Source organism: Euprymna scolopes, chromosome 18 (assembly GCF_053919585.1).
Source record: "Euprymna scolopes isolate OS-2025 chromosome 18, ASM5391958v1, whole genome shotgun sequence".
In the NCBI taxonomy this organism is placed as follows: domain Eukaryota; kingdom Metazoa; phylum Mollusca; class Cephalopoda; order Sepiida; family Sepiolidae; genus Euprymna; species Euprymna scolopes.
Genome location: NC_136499.1, coordinates 65,338,655 through 65,351,114, shown reverse-complemented (window position 1 = coordinate 65,351,114; position 12,460 = coordinate 65,338,655). Strand labels below are relative to the sequence as shown.

General features: G+C 32.9%; 1 protein-coding gene across 19 annotated transcripts in view; it reads left to right on the top strand.

The window, feature by feature from the left end:
- Positions 1-12,460, top strand: part of LOC145297646 (histone-lysine N-methyltransferase 2C-like) — a 276,096-nt gene that overhangs the window by 76,520 nt on the left and 187,116 nt on the right. For all 19 annotated transcript variants that reach the window (XM_080143768.1, XM_080143763.1, XM_080143779.1 and 16 more), the window contains 4 exons: positions 1,799-1,980; positions 2,089-2,253; positions 3,054-3,166; positions 10,743-10,919. In XM_080143768.1, coding sequence (XP_079999894.1) covers positions 1,799-1,980; positions 2,089-2,253; positions 3,054-3,166; positions 10,743-10,919 — 637 coding nt within the window. The remainder of the gene's footprint in view (positions 1-1,798; positions 1,981-2,088; positions 2,254-3,053; positions 3,167-10,742; positions 10,920-12,460) is intronic.

Sequence of the window (12,460 nt, the reverse complement as noted above, 5' to 3'; positions counted from 1 at the left end):
TGAATGTAAGATGATATTGTAGTAATCGTTAATGGGATAAATTGGTTAGAATTTTATTATTCATGAGGACGACTCAACAAGAACTCGTTTACATTGGATTTGAAGCCAACCATGTTGTATTCAACTGGGAAGCAGGCCAGTGGAAGTGTTCCATAGGCAAGCAGCTCTAGGAAAGAATCTTTGTTCATGGAATCTGTGTTTAGATTTAGACAAAGATAGTGGGGAAAATCATATATAGTGATTGTAGCTAGTCGAGTGTTTTTTTTTGTTTTGTGAAAGTTTGGCAAGAGGAGACCATAGATTGTAGTTCAGTTAAGTATTTGCCATGAAAATAACGATAGAGCAGAGACATATGTAACATCTCTTCTGTGGGAAAAAGGTTGCAGGGAAGAAAAAAGGCATCACCTACGTCAAAACCAGTTTTGAACTCTATCAAGGCTGGATAAGGTGCACCAGGCAGCTCCTGTATAGATGTGGCAACAATACTCCATTTTTAGGCGTACCGGGCTCTTACACGGATTATTACATCGGCAGTGAAATATCTATTGGAGTGATAGTGATCCAACCATTTTTCCAGTGATTTTGACAACAAGTTTGATGTATGTGTACCATTTCAAATCAGAAGTGAAGGTCGGTCCTAGGAGCTTGTCAACACATGGAGCTTCCCACAGACAAGAGCCATTCATTTCAGTTATAGCATGATGAGGCCAGGGTGATTATGATGAAAAGAGAAGCTTGGTTTTTCTATGCATTAAAATTAACCAGCCACCTTTTTCCCCATTGCACTATGTTCGCAAGATCAGAAGAGAAAGAATCAAAAAGATCTTGACCTTTTTAGTGTTGTCAGCATAAATGTCTACAAATCTAAGAATGTGATTTGGGAGATAATTGATGAATATCAGGAAGAGAGTTGGGCCCAGGATGGAACCTTGGTGGACGCCGACGTTAATACTATGAGTTTCTGATTTCTGAGCATTAATGAGTACTCTTAAAGCATATCAGAGAGACAGGATTTAATAATTGAGAGGACATTTCCGGCTATTCCATAGCTGGTGATCTTGTGAAGTACACCTTTATGCCATACTCTATCAAAAGCCTTTAATATATCAAGAGCTATTGCTCTAGAAACGAAGCCCTGTTGAGATTCACTAAACCTGTGTAATATAACAGTACATCAGCTGTAGATCTTACAGAACAGAAACCATATTGCATGTCACTGAGTAGGTTATTTTTGCTGAGGTGGTTGACCATTTATCTGTTTATGATAGATTCCAGCAACTTACTCATGATGCACAGGAGACTGATTGTACTTTATAAAAGCAACAGTATGTTCTCTACAATGCAATGTAGACTACAATTTGTGAATTAAGTCACTGTATCAGAGGTATGTAAGCTTTCTTCTAGTGCACCACGATGGGTCCCTAATTAGAGCAAGCAATCAGTCGATTTGATTGAAAAATGGGCAAATTCATTGATTTTGATGATAATAAAAAAATATGGGTGTAAAGCATTTGTTGATCATCATTCAATCCTGGGCAATGTTTGGTCACTCTGCTAGTTATTTAATGTGTTCAATTTTTGAACACCAACATAATCTCATATTTCATTACAATTTAAATCTCATTAAAATCAGAGGTTAAAAAAATAATCTGTTTAGAAGGGAGCGAGAGGTGTGCCTCCTGGTTCTCCATTTGATATAATTTCTTATGAAAACACTGTTGTTTATATTTATTTCTATTGAGAACAAACTTTGCCTTTACTATAGATTTTATAAAGTCTATTATTGTATACATTTCAGGTTACTAAGGTGGTTCTTCAGAAGGGTTGGCGATGTTTGGATTGTACAGTGTGTGAGGGCTGTGGCAAACCTCATGATGAAGGCCGGTTGTTATTGTGTGATGAATGTGATATCAGCTATCATATATACTGTCTTGACCCACCACTAGATCAGGTACCCAAAGGACCATGGAAGTGCAAATGGTAAGCTGATGACACATTGTTACTTGTGTTTTTTTTAATTAATAATGTTCTTTTAACATGAGCAGTTAAATTGAATTTTTGTTTTTTTTTTCATCCTTTTCTCTCTAGGTGTGTATGGTGTATCAACTGTGGTGCCACAACTCCTGGTTTTTTGTCTCTTTGGCAGAACAACTATACACTGTGTGGACCTTGTTCCAGCAGAACTATATGTTGTGGATGCAAGAAGGCTTATAAGGAGGAAGAATTAGTCATTCAATGTGTTCAGTGTGATAGGTAAAACGTGTTTAACTTTTTTTCTCTCAATTAAAATTTGTGATAGTATCCAAATAATCTATATTGTTTCCACTTCTTGTGTGTTTATTTGCTTTGTTAATTGCATATTAGTTTTTATTTATTATTAATCAAGATGCAATTCACAATAATGTATAGTATTGAAACAAGCTTTTTAAAAATCCTATTAAAAAAAAATAATCATGAAATTAAAATCAATAGACTGCATTTTGGTTTCTTTGTAAACAAGTCAGATGTTATCAATAGAAAAAATAGAATAAATTACTTTCTGACCTTTTTAAAGTTAGAAAAGAATTTTGAAGGATTTAAATTGTGGTAGAAAGTAATTTAAACTGACTTTAAATCATCATAGATTAAGATTGGAAGTTTTTGAAGCTTTCACATCCAATAATTTTATAAACATTAAAAGAACATTACCTTAACAAAACTGTGTTTGATTAAAGTAATTTAATGACCAAATAGTATTGGAATATTTAAATTTAGCTTTCAAAATTCTATTTAAAAACACATATTGAACAAAATGAAAATAAAGACTCCCCGTCAACAGATAGGTACATCTAATTACTGATAAATTCATTATTTTCTAATAAATCAATAGATATATTTGATTGTTTTACTCTTTCAGATTTGTTGTCAGTGAAAACTTTTATACCATCTTCTATCTAAAAGATTTTTTAAAAAGAATTATTATGAATGAATCATATTTGTTAACCATTGAATAAAAAATAGAATTGATAATTTATAATTTTAATTCACCTGTAATTCCTTTTTTTCCTTTTTAGGTGGCTTCATGCCTGTTGTGATGGTCTAAAGAATGAAGAGGAGGCAGAACGGGCAGCTGATGCTGGCTATCACTGTCTATTTTGCCGCCCCATAACTGGTCAACCAGGACCTTGTATGTATTTCTCACCTCTACTTTTATGTCTTTTTATATAAAAACTTGTTGAACATTTTGGTCAATAGGACACAATCATAAATTTTCATAAAAAAATTAAAGATATTAAAAACAAACATTTTTATTATTTATTAAAAAGATTTATTAACATTTAAAATATACATGCAACTGGAGACTGCTTGTGAATTTGATATTCCCTAGTGTGACGTGACCCGGGTCTAGCCTAGGGGTTAGGAATTTCGCGAGAATTCTATACCCAAATACACATCGTAAGAAAAAGAAAAAAAGTGTGGAATTTTGCCGGCTGTAATAATATCACAACCGCATGGCATTTCCCAAGTTTCGAATCAGTGGAATCGTCATGTACTACCCGGTAACATTCACGTTTAATAATAAAGATGGCAGGGAATGAAAAAGGTCGGACACCAATGAATAACGTAAAAAGATATAAATTTATTATTCAAACAAAAAAACAAATGAAGGAAATGAAAATAATAAAACAGTCATAATGAGAGTCTAGTCACAGACAACATCAGATTAGGATGAGGGGGAGGTCATTAGTGGAGATATATTATTTTTTCTCTTCCTTTTCTCTCCTTTTCTTTTCTTTTTTGATAACACACAGTCACAGTTAAAACAAAATATTAGAATATTTAAAATGAAAGTCGGGTCACAGACTTTGGCAAAACATAAAGACACAGACCAAACAAAATATTAGGATGATCAAAATGAAAGTCGGGTTGCAGACAATATCAGGTTGGGATAGGGTTGTGATTTCTCTTTTCTTTTGATAATGCATAAAGTCACAGTTGAAACAAACATTAGAACAATCAAAGTTAAAGTTAGGTAACAATGTTCTTTCTCTCCTTATCTTTCTTTTCTTTTTCCAATTCTTTCACCTTTATGCTTGGTGAGGGAAGAAATTATTTCACGGAAAGAACTCTACTGTCACTGAGTGGGTTGAGGGGGGGGGTGAAATATGAGAGAATGGATATCGAACGATACTTAGCTTTTTTGGTGGGAATTTCTCCCCTGACGCGCGCATTTTGATGACGTGATAATGTCCTTAGTTTTTCTTTATCACTTCTTTTTCTTTCTTCGTCATCTTCGATATGCGGTTTGTCCTGACAAAGTTCTTGGGTAGAATGGCTCTTGTTAAATTATGTTGACCAAGGTAATTCCATGTTGGAGTAAATGTCCCTTTTTGGTCTCATGGCCGTCCGCCAAGTTGAGTTGAGTTGATCATTTGTCGGTCACCATGCGTCGTCCACGCGGGTGCATATTTCTGCTTTTTGGGGAGCAGAAAATATTGTCGTCGTTTCCCAACGGCTGTCAACTTGAAAACTAAACTTTTTCGCGCGCTTTCTTTCGGCTCTTACGTCACGATCGCCTGATGTCGGTTGTCATGGTTACCTATGTTTGCGTGGGTGTTTGACTGCTGCTTATAGTTGATCAGTGAGGGAGGGAAGGGTTGTGTTGTACAGGAGGTGTATATATGTTTCTCCTAACACTAGACAATTTCTCCTTCAGAGGAAGCTGGATCAACTCACCTAGGCTTAATGCTGCTGGCTATGGCGAACATTTAAATTTAAAAACATTTAATTTATTAGTATTATCTTTTTTAATAAAAAATGAAATGTTGAAGTAATAAGTTATACAATTTTGTGGATTTCTAGTGTCATGCTCAAATTGTGTACATTGTTTTAAAATGTACATATGATCAACAGATGTTACTAGATGTTCACATTCTGTTTACTAAATTGAAATCTAAAAGGAAACTGGCCTATATGCCCTAGGGAAACACCTAAATTAAAAATGATAAATTGCACATAGCCAAATGTAACAGTAATAACTTAGTTGTGTGCAATTTTGTCTTAAACGAGTTACTTTCAAAATAATTGATCATTAAAGATTAGAAATTTATATTTCGGCAAGACAAATTCATTCCTGTCCTATTATATCTATTTCCTGTTTTTTCTGATTTCTCACAACAGCTTAAAAAAATAACCTTTCTTGCTCGGATTGAATTTGAATGTACTGTTAACTTTGATATGTCATAATTTTTAATTGTCAATATTTTTATTTTAACTTTGTTTTTATTAAATAAATTAGCAGGACCCGTTAACCAGCGTTGCCTGGTGGAAGCATACTACACCCCCACCCCCAGCAAAGAAAAAGTAAAGTATGATTGTTGTTGGTCACCCCCCCCCAACCCCACCCCACTGCGTATATTAAGAACAGTTTTCGGAACAAACTTAACTATGCAAGCATTACCCCCCCCCCCCATTCCAAAAGGAACTTTGGGTGGACGGTTGGGAAATTGTCCCCCCTCCTCTAAAGTGAATAACGTAAAAATGTTCTTTCATGTTTTTCCTTGGTAGTGGTCAATGTTTGTTACTTTCAAAGTATATAAGGAAATACACTTAATCATTGTTGAGAGAGAGAGACAAATAGACAGAAAAACAGTACGTTTTGTTTGTTTTGTATTCTATCAACTAGCGAAACTCAACCTGCCCACCCTCACAAAAAAAAAAAGTAAAATGTTTAAATATATGCGAGCGGTCAAGAAGTAAACCAGCTGAATGTAATTTTGGTTTCATGTGTGTATATGGTGTAACAGTTTGCCGTAACGTTTGTTGTGCAGATGCCATGGTGAGAGCAGTATGAATTAGAAAAATAGGAACTACTTCCTCTAATGGTATTGCCAATAGTGATGATTTCTCTCCTAGGATGAATTGTATGATTTTATTGTAAGGCTTAAATCTGTCTATAATGAAGTAAAGTTACATAATGTAGTGGCTAATAGTCTAGACACAATAAATTTGTATGTGGCATCTGTTGTTGCAAACCTATGGTAATTTGGTCTAGAGGGGAATTTCTGCAATCAAAATATTATATACAGCATAAACTTTTATTCTGTCATTAAAATAATGATAAAAACCTTGTTCTGGCGATGACAATCTAATCTATATATCTAAAAGTGAAAATGTCTGTGTGACTGTACATTTCCCTACCAAATAACTCTGTCAATTTTTGGTCTACAGACTCGAGATTTGACATAAGACGTATTGAGTTTTGGAAAAATCGTTTTAATCCGTTTTCGGCCAGAAATTTGGCTGTCAAGGGGTCAAAGTTCAACGATTTGACCATTGAAAACTCTACCAATTTCCTCCGTCAATTTTGGGTCTAAACACTTGAAATTTTAAATGTAGATTACTTGGACATAGATCTAACTTTGTAATTTTATCTGAGACCTAAAAAATAAATATAAAGGGTACTAAATTGGGGTCAAAGTTAAAATAAAATTTGACTTTTGTAGTGTCTATCAAATTACTCGGCCAATTTCTGGTCTAAACATTTGAAATTTTACATAAAGTGTATTCAGAGATAGGGCAAGATTTTCAATCGGTTTGAGTCGAGCATTTGAGCTACCAAGTTAATAAGATTTGACCTTTGCAGTGTCTAGCAAACTACTCAGCAAATTTTGGGTCTAAACATTTGAAATTGTATATAACGGGTATTCAGACATGCGGCAAGCATTTTAATGTTTTGGGGCAAAGATTTGGCTGCCAAAAGGTCAAAGTTGAAAGAGTTGACCTTTGCAAATTCTACCAAACTCCTCCACCAATTTTCGGTCCAAACACTTGAAATTTTAAATGTAGGTGACTTGGACATGGGTCAAACATTTTATTTTGATTGGAAACCAAAACAATAAATGTTAAGGGGTCAAAATGTGGGTCAAAGTTTTAAAATATTTACCACTGCTGTCTCTACGAAATTACTCAGACAAATTTTGGTCTAAATATTTGAAATTTTACATAAAAGTATATTCACACATAGGGCAAGTTATGAACAGCAAAAAAGGGTTCGAGCAAAGCCGGGCAGAAATGCAAGTAGTAAATGAGGTTGGTTTTGAGAGTAATAGTAAATTAATAGGAAATAATTTTGGGTTTGAGATTAATAGTGAATTATAAGTAATACATTTGCAGTTGGGAAAATCTATATATATAAAAGCGAAAATGTATATATGTATGCTTTTCCTCGATGTCCACAAAAGGCTTCTTTCAGAGAAGCGCTCGCTCGGTTCACAACTTCTTAAAACTTTTTATATCATCTATAAATTGTAATATCTCACAGTTAACCATGGAGCTCGCCTGTCTATTTAATTTTATTGACTTTCAAATGTTAATTATTCGACATTTCCCGCATCGGCACGCGTTACATTCGGTTTTCGGTATAAAAAAAAAAGAAGCGAAACTCGACTCTAATCACTGGCAGAAAGCCAGTCGTCTCTAGAGAGCTAAGTAACGTTTGGTCAATGTCGACTTCGTCATATCAGACTGTAGCTTTCATTTCGAGACGAGACGCTCCCCCCAATAAACAGGGAGCGGGTTTTTAAAAACAAACAAACCGATTTATTGACCTCATTAAAAACTGTCCCGCAGAAAATGCTAACTGCTGAATAGCTATCGCCGTCACGTCAATCAAAAATGCGCACCTGTTTTTTTTTTTCACACTTTACTATTTTCCAGCTGCGCGTCGTCAAGGCTTTGTTTTTTTTTTTTCACGGGCACCTGTTTTTTTTTTTTTTCACATTTGTTTTTTTTTCACACACCTACAAACACCGGGCCAATGCCGGGTACCCCTCGCTAGTAGTAAATAAATAGCAAATAATATTGGGTTTGAGATTAATAGTGAATTAATAGTAAAGAAGTTTGCATTTGAGAACAATAGTAAATTAATATCAAATAATTTTGGGTTTGAGATTAATAGTGAATTAATAGTAAATAAGTTTGGATTGAGAAGAATAGTAAATTAATAGCAAATAATTTTGGGTTTGAGATTAATAGTGAATTAATAGTAAATAAGTTTGGATTGAGAAGAATAGTAAATTAATAGCAAATAATTTTGGGTTTGAGATAGTTAATTAATCTATCTATCTATCTATCTATCAATCAATAAAAATAAAAGTGAAAAGATCTGTCTGTACATTTCCCTACCAAATAACTCTGTCAATTTTCGGTCTAGAGATTTGGGAAAATCTTTTAAATCGGTTTTCGGCCAGAAATTTGACTTTCGCGGTATCCAAGATCAACGATTTGATCTTTGAAAATTCTACCAAACTCCTCCACCAGTTTTTGGTCTAAACACTTGAAATTGTAAATGTAGGTTACTTGGACATGAATCAAACTTTTTAATTTGATTAGAGCCCTCCAAAATAAATGTTAATGGGTCCAAATTAGGGTCAAAGTTAAAAAAAAAAAAAAAGAAAAAATTGATCTCTGTGGTCTCTACCAAATTATTCAGCTAATTTCTGATCTAAACATTTGAAATTTTACATAAAGGGTATTCAGAGATAGGGCAAGATTTTTAATCGGTTTGGGTCGAAAATTTGAGCTGCCAAAGGGTTAAAGTTAAAAAAAATTTGACCTTTGTGGTATCTAGCAAACTACTCAGTCAATTTTGTGTTTAAACATTTGAAATTTATACATGAGTATTCAGACATTTAGCAAGCATTTTAATCAGTTTTAGGGCGAAAATTTCACTGTCAAAGTTTAAAGAGTTGACCTTTGCAGATTCTACCAAATTTCTTTGCCAATTTTGGGTCTTGAAATTTAAAATGTAGGTAACTTGGATATGGGTAAAATTTTTTGTTTTGATTTGAGACCATTATAATAAATGTTAATGGGTCAAAATGTGGGTCAAATGTAAAATAAATTGACTTCTGCGGTCTCTACGAAATTACTCAGACAAATTTTGGTCTAAACATTTGAAATCTTACATAAAGTGTATTCACACGTAAGGCAAGTTAGGAACAGTACAAAGGCCCAAGCAAAGCCTGGCAGAAATGCAACTAGTAAATAAGCTTGGTGTTGAGAGTAATAATAAATTAATCTATATATCTGTGAAAGTGTCTGTACATTTCCCTATGCAATAAATCTGTCAATTTTCAGTCTAAAGACTCGAAATTTGATATACAGGGCATTGAAATTTGGGAAAATCTTTGTAATGGTTTTCGGACAGAAATTTGGCTGTTAAGGGGTCAAAGTTCAACGATTTGACCATTGAGAACTCTAACTAACTCCTCCACTTGAAATTTTAGATATAGGTTCCTTGAACATAGATCTAACTTGATTTGAGCCCAAAACAATAAATTTTAAGGGGTCATAATAGAGGTCAAAGTTAAAAAAAAATTTGACCTCTGCAGTCTACCAAATTACTCAGACACTTTCTGGTCTAAACATTTGAAATTTTACATAAAGGGTATTTAGAGATAGGGCAAGCTTTTTGATCGGTTTGGGTCGAAAATTTGAGCTACCAATATATAAATGTATGTATGTATGTTTACATGTCTGCCTAAAACTTTCGACAGGCGGTGGATTTTCACAAAATCAGTATAGTTTTGAAGCTCGACCCTTCAGACGACAAATACCGGAAAATTGGCTAAAAACATTAATTTCTTCACCCTCATCAACTGGGCACTTTTCTACAGGGAGGGGTTGCTTTTTTCGCAATAATTTCGAAAGTCATCCACTCTTTTCGATTGTCTAGCCTTAATTTAAACCTACGCCACTTCCGGTTTGGTGGTGGTTGTAACAGCAAAGATGTCACGTTTTTTTTCCCCGTTCTTTTTCTCCTTCATGGTACGAGTTCGAACCTGCCTTCCTACTACCACACATTTTTTTTTTTTTTTGCTTAACATACACCTCCAAACATCTGGGCAACGCCAGGCTGAAATGCTAGTAGCAAATAATTTTGCGTTTGAGATTATTAGTGAACAATTAGTAAAATGTTTGGAGTTGAGAAAATAGTAAGTTAGTAGCCAATAATTTTGGGCTTGAAATTAAATAATTTTGGGTTGACCTTATTAGTGAAGTAATAGTAAATAAGTTTGGATTTAAGAATAACAGTAAATTAGTAGCAAATAAATTTGGGTTTGAGATTAATTGTGAATTAATCTATTATATCTATTAAGGTAATATTGTCTGTGTGCGTGTGCACATTTCCCTAGCATACTACTCTGTCAATTTTTAGTCTACAGACTCGAGATTTAGCAAAAGGGTTATTGAGATTTGGGAAAATCTTTTTATTGGGATTTTGGCCAGAGATTTTGTTGTTAAGGGGTCAAAGTTCAACGATTTAAGCTTTGAAAACTTTACCTAACTCCTCCGCCAATTTTTGGTCCAAACACTAGAAATTTTAAATGTAGGTTACCTGTACATGAATACAAACTTTTTAATATATATATATATACATATGCATGCAAAGTTATTAAGATTACATAGGGCCTGAGCAAAGCCGGGCTGAACTGCTAGTACTATAATATATTAGAAACTTTAGTTGGAACCTGGTGAATTTCTCTGAACCCATTCAAAACATTTTTTGGCTCAGGGAGATTCACTACATATCAGTAGAGCCATATTTTTTTTTTTTTTTTTATCAAATGTAATATTCTATTAAAAAATGTTTTTTATAAAGTAGTTTAATTCAAGCATCTTTACTTAAAAAAAAAATGAATGATTTTTAGATATATATTGATTTTGTTGTAAATTTTTGTCTCTATTTTCTATTTTAGTACCTCCGACTCCGCCACCTCCTCCCCCACCAGCACTTCCTCCACCACCCCCACCACCTGAACCTGAAGAAGAAAAAGTGAAATGTCCATCACCAATACCTGTACCAAAAGAACTAAAGGAACCAGAAGAGAAGAAAGTTGAGCCCCCCAAAAAATGGCCCCCACAACCTATACCGGGTATTTCATTTTGTATTTGCATAATTTTCCTTTTGATCTCAAAATATAAATTCTGATTGCAAAATGCCTTTTTTAAAATCATGCTTTACACATTTTTAATGATTCAGAAGATTTTAATTATACTATCATTACAATTTATTGGTACTTGTACAGTTTAATCAAGACATAAAAAATGAAAATATCGAAAAGATTAAATTGTACGTATCTGTTATGGAATGAAGTTCTCTGAAAAAAAATTTCACTTAATTTCATCAAGTAGTTTTTTTTTTTTTTACAGCGAAAAAGCAATTTGTTATGATACTGAGCAAGCAAAGGTTTCGATTTTTAGGAAGAAAAGCTAGTATTAAAGATGGGGAGGGAGTGTTGGCGCTTTAAATTGAGTTATCTCCCTGTGGCGTGTTCTAAAAATCCAAACAAAAGTTTTAAATATTCAAAGATGTCTACCTTCAATGTGCTGTCATAAAAACGTGTTTTTCCGTTGTAAAAAAAAAAACTACTTGATCAAATTAAGTTAAAAATTTTTTTTTGGAAATCTTCAGTTCAAAGCAGATATGTACAATATAACCTTTTTTTTTTTCGATATTTTCATTTTTTAATGTCTTGATTAAACTGTAAAAGAGCCAATTTATCAAATATATATGTAAAATGAAAAATTTAAGAACAAAAACAAATTCAAGAAATTCCTAAATGAGATTAATTCACATAAAAGGATTTTCTAATTAGATATTACTAATTTCTCAGCATATATTTAAATGCTATAGATTAAAATAAGCTCAATGATTAAGAAGTTATATCGCTCAGAACTTTCATATATTTATTTGGTATTTAAAATTTCAAATATTATAAGCAAGCTTTGAAATTTAATATTCAACCAATGTTCATGTATGCACATTTCCAAAAACTTTATCGCAATCACATTTAATTAAAACTTGAAAATGTATATCATTTTCATCTTCAGCATATAGACTATCAATTACAATCCCAGATAATATTCGATGGATATATCTGCAATTGCAAAAAAAGAAAATCAATCTGGAGATAACATACCAAATAAAACTGATAAAATAGAGGAAATATTTTGAAAAAAGTACGCCTTTTATTTAATTTCTATGTTTACATGCTAAAAATCAAAATCATATACATTTTCAAGCTTTATTTCAATGTAATCATAATAAAGTTTTCTGAAATGCGTGTACGTAGTAATTGTTAATTTTCAAAGCCTGATTATAATATTTAAAATTTTAATTAATATGTTCATGATCATACCAAGCGAAGACAAAATCTGTTATTACAGCCCCACTATAGCTCAAAACTAATGCAAAGAAAAGGTTTTAACTTTTACAGTGTATTGAGTTAAAATATATATAGAATTTTTATTTTGGCAAATGCCTATATTTTCTAGGAGAATGTGTAGGCTTCCACAAAAAAAAAAAAAAAAATAGAAATAATGATTTTGGACTAATCTTTTCTTTTGGTCATTGAAATGCAACCAACTAGTCTGTCTGAGATATAATGAAACAAAGGATAAAAAAAAACTAAAA